The 12,993-nt window shown below is 35.0% G+C and overlaps 1 protein-coding gene across 3 annotated transcripts in view; it reads left to right on the forward strand.

Annotated features, from left to right (window-relative positions):
* The window catches only part of SOS1 (SOS Ras/Rac guanine nucleotide exchange factor 1), a 115,341-nt gene that overhangs the window by 30,006 nt on the left and 72,342 nt on the right, over nucleotides 1-12,993 (forward strand). For all 3 annotated transcript variants that reach the window (XM_036925541.2, XM_036925540.2, XM_036925539.2), the window contains exon 2: nucleotides 8,706-8,831. In XM_036925541.2, coding sequence (XP_036781436.1) covers nucleotides 8,706-8,831 — 126 coding nt within the window. The remainder of the gene's footprint in view (nucleotides 1-8,705; nucleotides 8,832-12,993) is intronic.

Consider the following 12,993-nt stretch of genomic DNA (forward strand, 5'->3'; position numbering starts at 1 on the left):
GATCTTGTCTCTTTTAAATAGTAATAAGCATTCAATAGTTGAATAATTAAAATAATACAGATACATGCAAAAGAAAAGTGAAAATCTCTTCTTCCTCTTTCCTTTCCTCCATCCCACCAGTCTCACACTTTAGAACTCTTGTCCTTTTATCTCAATAATGAACTTGTCTCCCTCTTTAAAAGTAGAAATAGTACTAAAAAAAAGAGAGATCTTCAGTGAAAACATTATTAGAAGTATATTAACAGATCACAAAGAAAGGTTTTTCTGTTTTGTTTTGTTGTCAGAGGTGATGAGTAGAATTTTGCTACCTCCTCACCTTTACCTGGTGTTACTCAGAGAACTTCTGGGGAAGCCCTTAGTTCTGTGCTCATAATTTGAAAACTCCTGCTCCCTGTGTGCTGCTGGTAATTAAAAACAAGAAATTAATTGAGCATTTTATGAAGTGGACATACACCTACTTTTTAAAGCTTATTTTTGAAATATCTGTATATTCCAAATATAAATGTTGCTTTTTCAGAAGTTTCAACATTTGAAAATTTTGGTAGTTAACTTCTAAACAAATATACTATAATTCAATTTTGGTAGTTAACTTCTAAACAAATATACTATAATTCAAATCAATCCTAGTCAGGTTGGGTGCCCAGGTTGCTATTAGTATTCATAATGCATAATGCATAAACTTTATTCACAATGTATAAAGTTATTTTCTAATTGTTAAACATTTGGTTTAGGCATGCTACTGAAACTACTCTTGCAGCTGATATACATGTTTTTTTCTTTCTTTTCTGTCTCCCCCTTTCTCTTGGGTAAGAGCTTTATTGAGATTGTATATTATGCAGTTCACCCATTTAAAGTATACATAATACATAATAAAATATACACCCATTAAAGTATATATAAAGTTCAGTGGGCTTTAGTATATTCATAGAGTTGTGCAACCATCTCTACAGTCAATTATCAATCACTTTCATCACCTCAAAAAGAAACCCATACCCTTCAGCTGTCACACAGTCCTTTCTCAGCTTCAGGCCACTGTTATTGTCCTTTCTGTCTCTGTTAGATGTGTCTACTTTGGACATTTCACATAAATGGAGTCATGTAATGTGTTGTTTTTCTGACTGGCTTCTTTGACTTAAAATGTTTTCAAGGTTCATCCATATTGTAGTATGTACCAGTACTACATTCCTCTTTTATAGCCAAATAACAGTCCATTGAATGGATATACTATATTGTATTTATCCATTCTTCAATGGATGGCCTTTTTGGTTGTTCCCACATTTTGGCTGTCAAGAATAACGATACTATAAACATTTGTTTACAAGGTTCTGTGTGGACATAATATTTTCATTTCTTTCTGAGGGGAATTGCTGGGCATATGGTAAATCTGTGTTTGATTAAGGAGCTCCCAGTTTTCCTAAGTGGCTGCATCATTTTATATTCCCACCAGCAGTATATTATTGTAATTTTGATTCTAGCCATTCTATTGGGTATGAGGTAATATCTCATTGTGGTTTTTATTTGCATTTCCCTAAGAAGTAACAATGTTGAACATTTTTTAATGTGCATCTTGAATATTTGTACATCTTCCTTGGAGAAATGTCTATGCAGATTCTTCTCCCATTTGTTAATTGGGTCATTATATTTTTTGAGTATAAATTCCTTATCAAATATATGAGTTGCAAGTATTTTTCCCATTATGTAAACCAGAGCATTCTTCTACAGTATTGTGATTAATAAATAATAATTTGAAAATTATACCAACATTTAATTTTCAGTAAGTGAAAGTGTTTAGCATTTAAACTGTTCTAATAATGAGTTAATCATTAATGTTCCAGGAGATAACTTCAAGCTCTTGTGCCTTACATCAGTTGTTCTCAAACTTAATTATTAAGCATCAGAGTCACCTAGATGGCTTGTTAAACTGTATTTTGCTGGGCCACCTCCCAGAGTTTCCTATAGTTTTAGAAGGTCGTAGATGAGGCCCAGGATTTTACATTTCTAGTAAGTGATGCTAATGTCATTGCTTCCTGGACTTCTCTGCCTTAATGATCCCATTAAACTATCATAAAGTGTTAGAGAAATCCTGATAAGTAAGAATTCGTAATATAATAAAGGTAAAATTTAAATTGTACTCTATATTTGCATATGTAATTTGCATATATTTGCTTGTATAAACTTTAAAATAATATTTAGGCATGGTTAGTGGCTAAATTGATTGGTTGTTTTCAAAATTCCTGCATACCTAAAGTATATGTTTCTTCTTAAAAGTTGTGTCCCTTCAGATCCTCACAAATTTCCTTCAACTTAAGAAAACATCTAAAAACCAAAAATATGTTAGAACTTAAAAGAACCTCCCCTCTCTCTCCCAAATATAGAGATTAATTAGTGGGAGGTACAGGTAGTTCTTAGTGAATGTATTTCAGTAGTTCTTTATTGTTTGAAGAAAAGTAAAAATTTATTTCAGCTAATATATTTTTAGTGATTTTCAAATACAGATCTTGTTGGTAACTTATTTCATTAGATAATAAAAAGCTTAATATTTTTTAAATGACTTTTTATACTTGATTCTGGGCTAATAATGTATTTTGTTACTTCACTATACACCAAAAAAAAAAGTTTAGCCTGACAGATAATTAGGTTTTAAAAGGTATGTTTTGTAGGTATTCTTTGTTTTTGTTTTGTTTCTTTTTCCCCCAGCCTTATTGAGGTATAATTGACAAAAATTGTATATATTTAAGGTGTACAATTTGATGATACATGTTTACATAGTGAAATGATTACCACTATGAGGCTATTAACATATTTATTACCTCTCACAGTTACCATTTTTTGGGTTGTGAGAGCACTTAGGATCTACTCTCAGCAAATTTCAAGTATACAGTACAATATTAACTATAGCACTGTGCCGTACATTAGATCTCCAGAACTCACTTATCCTGCACAACTGAAACTTTGTACCCTTTGACAAACATCTTCCCTAATAGGTGTCTTTTCTGTTTTGTTCTTTTTTTTATTGAAGTATAGTTGATAAACAATATTATATTGGTTTCAAGTATACAACATAGTGACTCAAGAGTTAACTACATTATTAAATGCTCACCCCAGTAAGTATAGTTCTATCAGTCAACATAGAAAGATACTACAGTATTATTGACCATATTCTCTATGCTGTACTTTCGTCCTGACTAATCTATATTATAATAGAGATTTTGTGCCTCTTTACCTCCCTCACCTATTTCACCCACCCCAATTCCTCCCCCATGGTAACCACCAGACTCCTCTGTGTCTGTGAGTCCATTTATTTTATTCTTTTGTTTTGTTTGTTCTAGATTCTACATGTAAGTGAAATCATATGGTATTTGTCTTTCTTTGCCTGGCTTATTTCACTTAGCATAGTACACTCAAGGTCCATCCATGTTGCAAGTGGCAAGATTTCTTTCTTTTCTATGGCTGGATAGTACTCCATTGTATATATGCAACACATCTTTATCCATTCATCTGTTGATAGACACTCCAGTTGCTTCCAAATATTGGCTATTTTAAATAATGATGCAACAAATATAGGAGTGCAACTATTTTTTTTTCTTTTTCTTGTTTTTTTATTTTGGTATCATTAATCTACAATTACATGAGGAACATTATGTTTACTAGACTCCCCCCTTCACCAAGTCCCCCGCACATACCCCATTAGTCACTGTCCATCAGCATAGTAAGATGCTGTAGAATCACTACTTGTCTTCTCTGTGTTACACAGCCCTCCCCATGCCCCCCCCCCACATTATACATGCTAATCGTAAGGCCCCCTTTCTTCTTCCCCCTGCTTCTCCCTCCCTTCCCACCCATCCTCCCCAGTACCTTTCCCTTTGGTAACTGTTAGTCCATTCTTGGGTTCTGTGATTCTGCTGCTGTTTTGTTCCTTCAGTTTTTCCTTTGTTCTTATATTCCACATATGAGTGAAATCATTTGGTACTTGTCTTTCTCCGCCTGGCTTATTTCACTGAGCATAATACCCTCTAGCTCCATCCATGTTGTTGCAAATGGTAGGATCTGTTTTCTTTTTATGGCTGAATAATATTCCATTGTGTATATGTACCACATCTTCTTTATCCATTCATCTACTGATGGACACTTAGGTTGCTTCCATTTCTTGGCTATTGTAAATAGTGCTGCAATAAACACAGGGCACTGTCTTTTTCAAATTGGGCTGCTGCATTCTTAGGGTAAATTCCTAGAAGTGGAATTCCTGGGTCAAATGGTATTTTTATTTTGAGCTTTTTGAGGAACCTCCATACTGCTTTCCACAGTGGTTGAACTAAATTACATTCCCACCAGCAGTGTAGGAGGGTTTCCCCTTTCTCCACAACCTCGCCAACATTTGTTGTTTTGTCTTTTGGATGGTGGTGATCCTTACTGGTGTGAGGTGATATATCATTGTGGTTTTAATTTGCATTTCTCTGATGACTAGCGATGTGGAGCATCTTTTCATGTGTCTGTTGGCCATCTGAATTTCTTCTTTGGAGAACTGTCTGTTTAGCTCCTCTGCCCATTTTTTAATTGGTTTGTTCGCTTTTTGTTTGTTGAGGTGTGTGAGCTCTTTATGTATTTTGGGTGTCAACCCTTTGTCGGATCTGTCGTTTATGAATATATTCTCTGACTTATTTCACTTAGCATAATATCCTCTTGGTCCATTCATGTTGTCACAATTAGTTTATTAGTCTCTTGGATGAATGAATCTTGTCATCCTAATTTGACAGATTTAGGATGACATAAAAGTTAATGTCCAGAAACTTAGAAGAACAGTTGGCATCATCATGTGTTATTTTCTGTCTAAACCTAATTCTTTGTTTTATTTATTTACCTAATAGATTTTATTTGGCTATAAGTAACCATCAATGACTTTTAGTTTGTTTGAATTTGAATTTCTAAAATTATATATATCATACAAGGTGTGAAACTTAATCAACAGTTGAATTTTATGTGCTTGAATTATAAGCAGTATCAAGGTTTTTGTTCTTTTAAACCATCTCACTGTGGTTATATACAGTTCATTTGGTTCTACAGAGTAAACATCTGTTTTAGTTTTAACTGCCTTGATGTGTTGAATGGTTTCTACTTTAAAAGTTTATGCTCCTGAAATCAACCAGACTGTCTAGCCTTACCACCACCCCTTTTCAGTCTTCATTATAAGAAAGAAATATTTTATGCCTCTTACCCCAGCAACATGGAGGCTTTGAGTATTTCCTGAATGTCAGAGGTTTTGAGTGAAAAACAAAAAGAAAATGATTCTATAAATAGATAAATAAGGCCTTGCCCAGTTGTAGCATCACTGTCCAATAGTGGAAATAGAAAAGGGAACATGTAATTGTAATTCAGTATGACAAACCCAAAAACAGAAGAATAGTATCTAGTACAAGGATTCACACAGAGCATACTATAAGGCCCGTATGAACAGAAACTATTTTTTATTCATCTCTATGTAACTAGCACCTGACAAACAAAAAGAAAATGATTCTATAAATAGATAAATAAGGCCTTGCCCAGTTGTAGCATCACTGTCCAATAGTGGAAATAGAAAAGGGAACATGTAATTGTAATTCAGTATGACAAACCCAAAAACAGAAGAATAGTATCTAGTACAAGGATTCACACAGAGCATACTATAAGGCCCGTATGAACAGAAACTATTTTTTATTCATCTCTATGTAACTAGCACCTGACAGATGGTCTTGTATATAATAGATTTCAATAAATCATTTAAATAAGGGGATTAATTCTGTTTTAGAAAGATAAGAAACAAGGAAGTCTACCCAACTGAGGTGAGATTTGGGTTTTGAAAGTCAAATAGGTAGATGAAAGGATAAGAGAATGAATGATAGGCATGGAGAACAGTGGGAGCAAAATTGCATGCCATGTTTCAGCAAACTGCAGATAGTTTGAATTGCTTCAGCATGAACTGTAAATTGAAGAGCAGCTGGAGATGGAGCACTATTAGTAAAGAATTCTGTTGTTTACATGCATTTCTTTGTAAAACAAAGAATGTTGTATTTTTTTTAATGATATGATCAGTTTACACTAAAATGTGTTTTTGAAGAACCTAAACTACTTCCTCAAAGAGCTTTGATGTTCTTAAAAATTAATTCAAATTATTGATTAAATATTTTCATTTTAATATATCTCTAGCATTTTATCTTTTTGTTAGATTTCTAGTACATTTACAATTTTATATAATACAGTGGGATCCTTTGTGTGATCAGGAATCATTTCACCTTTTCAAATTATAAAGATTGATAGTGTATCATTTGCATTTATGGCATGCCATTGTCTCTTAAAGTATCTTCACACCAAGTTTTATATAGAAGTCCACTATATAAACAGATACAGTTCATGGGCATTCTACTCCTTATGCAGTGGGGCTCCTAGAACATGCCTCCCAGTTTGACAGTCAAAAGTTTAGTGGAAAGAGTTATGGCTTAGATGCCAGGAGGCACAGGTTCAGCACTTACAGCATCCCTAGTTAGCTTCAAGATTGTGGGTATCTCCTTCTCACCTGCTAAATAGGGACTGAGTTAAATGACTTCTGAAGTTCCTTTTGATTCTGAAATTCTGTGGTTTTTGTAAATCTGTTGCTATAGCTTACCTGATGCTGGACTTTATTTTAATGAAATCAAGTTTTTCTGGGACTATATTTTAATGAAACCGGGGGCTGTCTACACTTTGTTTCTCTAATATATATGTATTTCATTTGTGAGGTACAGTTTTTCTTGTATGATTTTCAAGTAAGGTGGGGTTTTTTTCCACATTATATTTGAGATTTTGGTACAGGTGGAGATACCTAACAATTTGAAGTATGGGTCTAACACTCAGGAGAGAAATAAGGACTAGAGATAGATTTGGAGTCATCCATGTAGGTAATAGTTCATAATGTGTAAGTAAATGAGATTACTTGAGGGCAAGAACAACAAGGGGCTGACAGAGAAGGATAGAATCCACATTGGAGGGGTGGAGGAAGCTGTGGAACTGTACAAGGAATGGGAAAAGGAGCAAAGAAAGAGAAGTAGAATAGAGTGTGTCACTGATATTAAGAAAAAAGAGTTTAAAAAAATGAAGAGGACTGGACTGAGAGGCCCTCCAAAACAGCCCATGTGGTATTAGGATTCACTGCTATATGCAAGTAAGTCAGCCATAAAAGTAGAGGTATCTGAGAAGACAGTTAAACCCAGTAGGCATGCAATTCAATGTATAAAATAAAACTTTTGTTAAGTTCTATTTTGCACACAAAAAGGTGGTTTAGTCATGCTAAGTGTGGAAGAGGAGTAAGTTTACAAGGTTCATTTCCTACACACATTAGTCAGAGTGGGATGGCATGGTGAATGGAAAGCATTGAACTGAAAATCACTTCATTCTCCAAACTCTATTATTTTAACAGCACAACCATTTGGTCATCTAATAGGGTGGAGAGATTTGAAAACAGGTCAGTTTCGATGAGGTTGGTAATAGCTATAACAAATACAATCAGAAGTGCTTAGGCAAATTATATTTAAGCCTGTTGGAGCTCAGTGTCTTCACCTATAACATAATTAAACCTCTTACCTGATGTAGCACCCTCTCCAGTTCCAAACTGTCTTAATGTTTGCCTTTAAAATATATTATGGACGCTTATGTATGTGTATATATACATATCTGTGTACTTTTAACATACATTTAAAATTTTATTTTATAGTACACTGTTTATAAACTTTGTTCATACACGGATGCTGTCATGCCCTTTCAGCTAATGAGGTATAGTGGGGCAGACCATACTATGTGCTATTGGTCAGTGGGTACTATGCACTTTCATCCAGTGAGTGCTCTACCGCCGTTTGTAGAGTTGAGCATATTTTAAAACATGTTTGTTTCCTAGAACTGATTTTTCTGCCATTTTTAAAGGTAAGGAACAGTTTTGATTTATAGACAGAGGGATTGCAAGTAAAGACTATCATGCTCGTTATTAAAATGTAAGTTTTACAGGCTAGTGACCTGAGGTACCTCTAAAGAAATAGTTTAAGAAAATGAAGGTGAAGGTTATTAGGCATTTATCAATGAGTGATCATCAGGTTATCTACCTAAAGCATGGACAGTCACAAGTTGTGCCCATTTTGTGTCGTTTGATGTAGGGTGACTTTTTGTTCAGAAACATTTATTAAGCTTGTATTGTGTGCCCTGCACAGTGCTAGATACTAGACTTTTACATTGGTGAATAAGATAAGGCATATCCCTCTTGGACTCTCTAATTTAGTAGGAAAGATAGAGTTAAACAAGGGACAGAAATCTATAGGAGGTTAGTTTTGCCCAAGCAGTATATTGAATAAATGTTCTAAATTCTTTTGGTTCTAGGCAAAAACCATATAAACTGCATCTTTTTCTTCAGCTCAGCCTCTCCCTCCCTCTTTGCATTCCCACACCTCAGAGTAACCATGATTTAAGGGAAAAAAATGTGAAATTGTGCAGTTAGGTTTCTGAGTCTCCAAGAGCATGTTAATAAATATGCATGTGGCAGGGGAAAAGATTGAGGACTTCTCTGTCTTCTGGGTCATAACATTCAAATGTGTCTTTGCAAGCCAGACCATGTTCTTGAGTACAAACCCACATTAAAAAAAAACAACTTTTGGTTTATTTAATTAGATTAAACAAACCTAAATTTTAATTATCTTGCTTTTTGTTTATAGGTCCAGGGGCAAGTTCATCCTACTCTTGAGTCTAGTGATGATGCTCTTCAGTATGTTGAAGAATTAATTTTGCAGTTATTAAATATGCTGTGCCAAGCTCAGCCCCGAAGTGCTTCAGATGTAGAGGTATGATAAATTTTGCCTTCTCTTTACATATATGTAATATGTGTGTTTATTGTACTGTCATTGAAAGGGGAATTGCTCTTCAAGTCCATAAAATATACATATGATATTAAAAAAATGAAGACTGGATTTGCTTAATTTTGTATTGGGTATATGATAATTTGTATATGTTTTAGCTGGTAAACCATTCCATGTGTTGCTTTTAATCTAAAATGAACTTTTGTTGACCTCTAAATACTACTTCTTGATGCTATAGCATATATACTTACACCTTTAAGAGTGGACTATGACCAAGTGTTTTGTTTTTTAAAGCCAGCTATCCTTTCAAAAACATTTCAATTAATCTTTGATCTTCAATTGTTACATGTATTTTAGATAGTAAGTGAATTCCTTTCTACCAGTTGGAAGGGAGGGAAACATCTAAAAATCTAGGAAGGAAATTTTGTAATATCTTAGATTACAAAAGATGGCATAGCCCCTGCCTTTTTAGGGTTTATAGGTTAGTGGAGATCCAGATGGGTACATGAGCACTGACATAATGTGGTTTACTAAGAGTAAAGGGTATGTGGGAAACCATAAAAGAGACAAACTAATAACGAGCTTTATGGTTCACGGTTAGCTTCTCAAAAGAAGAGGCATCTACCTTGAGTTCTGAAGAAGTCAAAAGTGTGAGAGAAGAAAGAAGGTTTAAGTACCAACTGCAGAAAGTGGGAGGTAGAGCTGGAAATATAAAATGACATCTCTGGCAGTGATAAAAGATCATTTGATTTTAAAAACTTCGAGTGTACAGTAGAACAAATCCTTTGGTTTCTGTGACATTTCTTTTGCTATACTCAAGGTTACCACCCCTCCCCTTTAGTAACCACTAGTCCCTTCTTGGAGTTCCTGAGTCTGCTGCTATTTTGTTCCTTCAGTTTTGCTTCGTTGTTATACTCCACAAATGAGGGAAATCATCTGGTACTTGTCTTGCTCCACCTAGCTTATTTCACTAAACATAATAACCTCCAGCTCCATCCATGTTGTTGCATATGATAGGGTTTGTTTCTTTCTTATGGCTGAATAGTGTTCTTTATCCATTCATCTACTGATGGGCACTTAGATTGCTTCCATATCTTGGTGATAAACATAGGGATGCATATGTCTTTTTGAATCTGAGAAGTTGTATTGTTTGGGTAAATTCCAGGAGTGGGATTCCCAGGTCAAATGGTGTTTCTATTTTTAGATTTTTTGAGGAACCTCCATATTGCTTTCCACAATGGTTGAACTAGCTTACATTCCCACCAGCAGTGTAGGAGGGTTCTCCTTTTTCTGTATCCTCACCACCAATTTGTTCTTAGTCTTTTCAATGCTGGCCATCCTTACTGGTGTGAGGTGATATCTCATTGTGGTTTTAATTTGCGTTTCCATGATGATTGGTGATGTGGAGCATCTTTTCATGTGTCTGTTGGCCATCTGAATTTCTTCTTGGAGAACTGTCTTCATATCCTCTGCCCATTTTATAATCAAGTTATTTGCTTTTTGGGTGTTGAGGCATGTAAATTCTGTATATATTTTGGATGTTAGCCCCTTGTCAGATATGTCATTTACAAATATATTCTCCCATACTGTAGGATGCCTTTTTGTTCTGTTGATGGTGTCCTTTGCCGTACAGAAACATTTAGTTTGATACAGTCCCATGAGTTCATTTTTGCTTATGTTTCCCTTGCTTGAGGAGGTGCGTTCAGGAAGAAGTTGCTCATCCTTATATTCACGAGATTTCCGCCTATGTTGTCTTCTAAGAGTTTCATGGTTTCATGACATTCTCTTGCATATAGCTGTCCAGTTTTGCCAACACCAGCTGTTGAAGAGACTGACATTTCCCCATTGTATGTCCATGGCTCCTTTATCATATATTAATTGACCATATATGGCTGGGTTTGTATCAGAGCTCTCTAGTCTGTTCCATTGGTCTATGGTTCTGTCCTTGTGCCAGTACCAAATTGTCTTGATTACTGTGGCTTTGTAGTAGAGCTTGAAGTTGAGGAGTGTAATCCCCCCCAGTTTTATCTTCCTTCTCAGGATTGCCTTTGCTATTTGGGGGTCTTTTGTGGTTCCATATGAATTTTACAATAATTTTCTCATTTGTTGAAGAATGCTTTGGTATTTTGATAGGACTTGCATTGAATTTATAGATTGCTTTAGGCGGATGGCCATTTTGACAATATTAATTCTTATCCATGAGCATGGGATGTGTTTCCACTTATTGGTATCTTCTTTAATTTATCTCATGAGTGTCTTGTAGTTTTCAGAGTGTAGGTCTTTTACTTCCTTGGTTAGGTTTATTCCTAGGTATTTTATTCTTTTGGATGCAACTGTGAATGGAATTGTTTTCCTGATTTCTCTTTCCGCTAGTTCATCATTAATGTATAGGAATGCCACAGATTTCTGTGTATTAATTTTGTATCCTGCAACTTTGCTGAATTCAGATATTACATCTAGTAGTAGTTTTAGAGTGGATTCTTTAGGGTTTTTTATGTACAATATCATGTCATCTGCAAACAGGGACAGTTTAACTTCTTCCTTGCCAATCTGGATGCCTTTTATTTCTTTGTGTTGTCTGATAGCCATGGCTAGGACTTCCAGTACTATGTTGAATAGAAGTGGGGAGAGGGGGCATCCTTCTCCTATTCCTAATATTAAAGGAAAAGCTTTCAGCTTCTCGCTGTTAAGTATGATGTTGACTGTGGGTTTGTCATATATGGCCTTTATTATGATGAGGTACTTGTCCTTTCTACCCATTTTGTTGAGAGTTTTTATCATGAATGGATGTTGAATTTTGTCATATGCTTTTTCAGCATCTATGGAGATGATCATGTGATTTTTGTCCTTTTTGTTGATGTGGTGGATGATGTTGATGGATTTTCCAATGTTGTACCATCTTTGCATCTCTGGAACGAATCCTACTTGATCATGATGGATGATCTTTTTGATGTATTTTTGAATTTGGTTTGCTAATATTTTGTTAAGTATTTTTGCATCTATGTTCATCAGGGATATTGGTCTGTAATTTTCTTTTATTGTGGTGTCTTTGCCGGGTTTTGATATTAGAGTGATGCTGGCCTCATAGAATGAGTTTGGAAGTATTCCCTCTTCTACCATTTGGATAATTTTAAGGAGGATGGGTATTAGGTCTTCACTAAATGTTTGATACAATTCAGCAGTGAAGCCATCTGGTCCAGGAATTTTGTTCTTAGGTAGGCTTTTGATTACCAGTTCAATTTCGTTGCTGGTAATTGGTCTGTTCACATTTTCTGTTTCTTTCTGGGTCAGCCTTGGAAGGTTGTATTTTTCTAGAAAGTTGTCCATTTCTTCTAGGTTATCCAGTTTGTTAGCATATAATTTTTCATAGTATTTTCTAATAATTCTTTGTTTTTTCATGGTGTCCGTAGTGATTTTTCCTTCCTCATTTCTGATTCTGTTTATGTGAGTAGAGTCTCTATTTTTCTTGATAAGTCTGGCTAGGGATTTATCTATTTTGTTCATTTTCTCAAAGAACCAGCTCTTGCTTTCATTGATTCTTTCTATTGTTTTATTCTTCTCAATTTTATTTATTTATGCTCTAATCTTTATTATGTCCCTCCTTCTACTGACTTTGGGTGTCATTTGTTGTTCTTTTTTTAGTTTTGTTAATTGTGAGTTTAGACTGCTCATATGGGATTGTTCTTCTTTCTTGAGGTAGGCCTGTATTGCAATATACTTTCCTCTTAGCACAGCCTTGGCTGCATCCCACAGATTTTGTGGTGTTGAATTATTGTTGTCATTTGTCTCCATATATTGTTTGATCCCTGTTTTTATTTGGTCATTGATCCATTGGTTATTTAGGAGCATGTTGTGAAGCCTCCATGTGTTTGTGGGATTTTTCATTTTCTTTGCATAATTTATTTCTAGTTTCATGCCTTTGTGGTCTGAGAAACTGGCTGGTACAATTTCAGTCTTTTTGAATTTACTGAGGCTCTTTTTGTGGCCTAGTATATGATCTATTCTTAAAAATGTTCCATGTGCACTTGAGAAGAATGTGTATTCTTCTGCTTTTGGGTGTAGAGTTCTGTAGATGTCTGTTAGGTCCATCTGTTCTATTGTTGTTCAGTGCCTCTGTCTCCTTACTTATTTTTTGTCTGGTTGATTT

The sequence above is a fragment of the Manis pentadactyla genome, chromosome 2, assembly GCF_030020395.1.
Source record: "Manis pentadactyla isolate mManPen7 chromosome 2, mManPen7.hap1, whole genome shotgun sequence".
Taxonomy (NCBI): Eukaryota; Metazoa; Chordata; class Mammalia; order Pholidota; family Manidae; genus Manis; species Manis pentadactyla.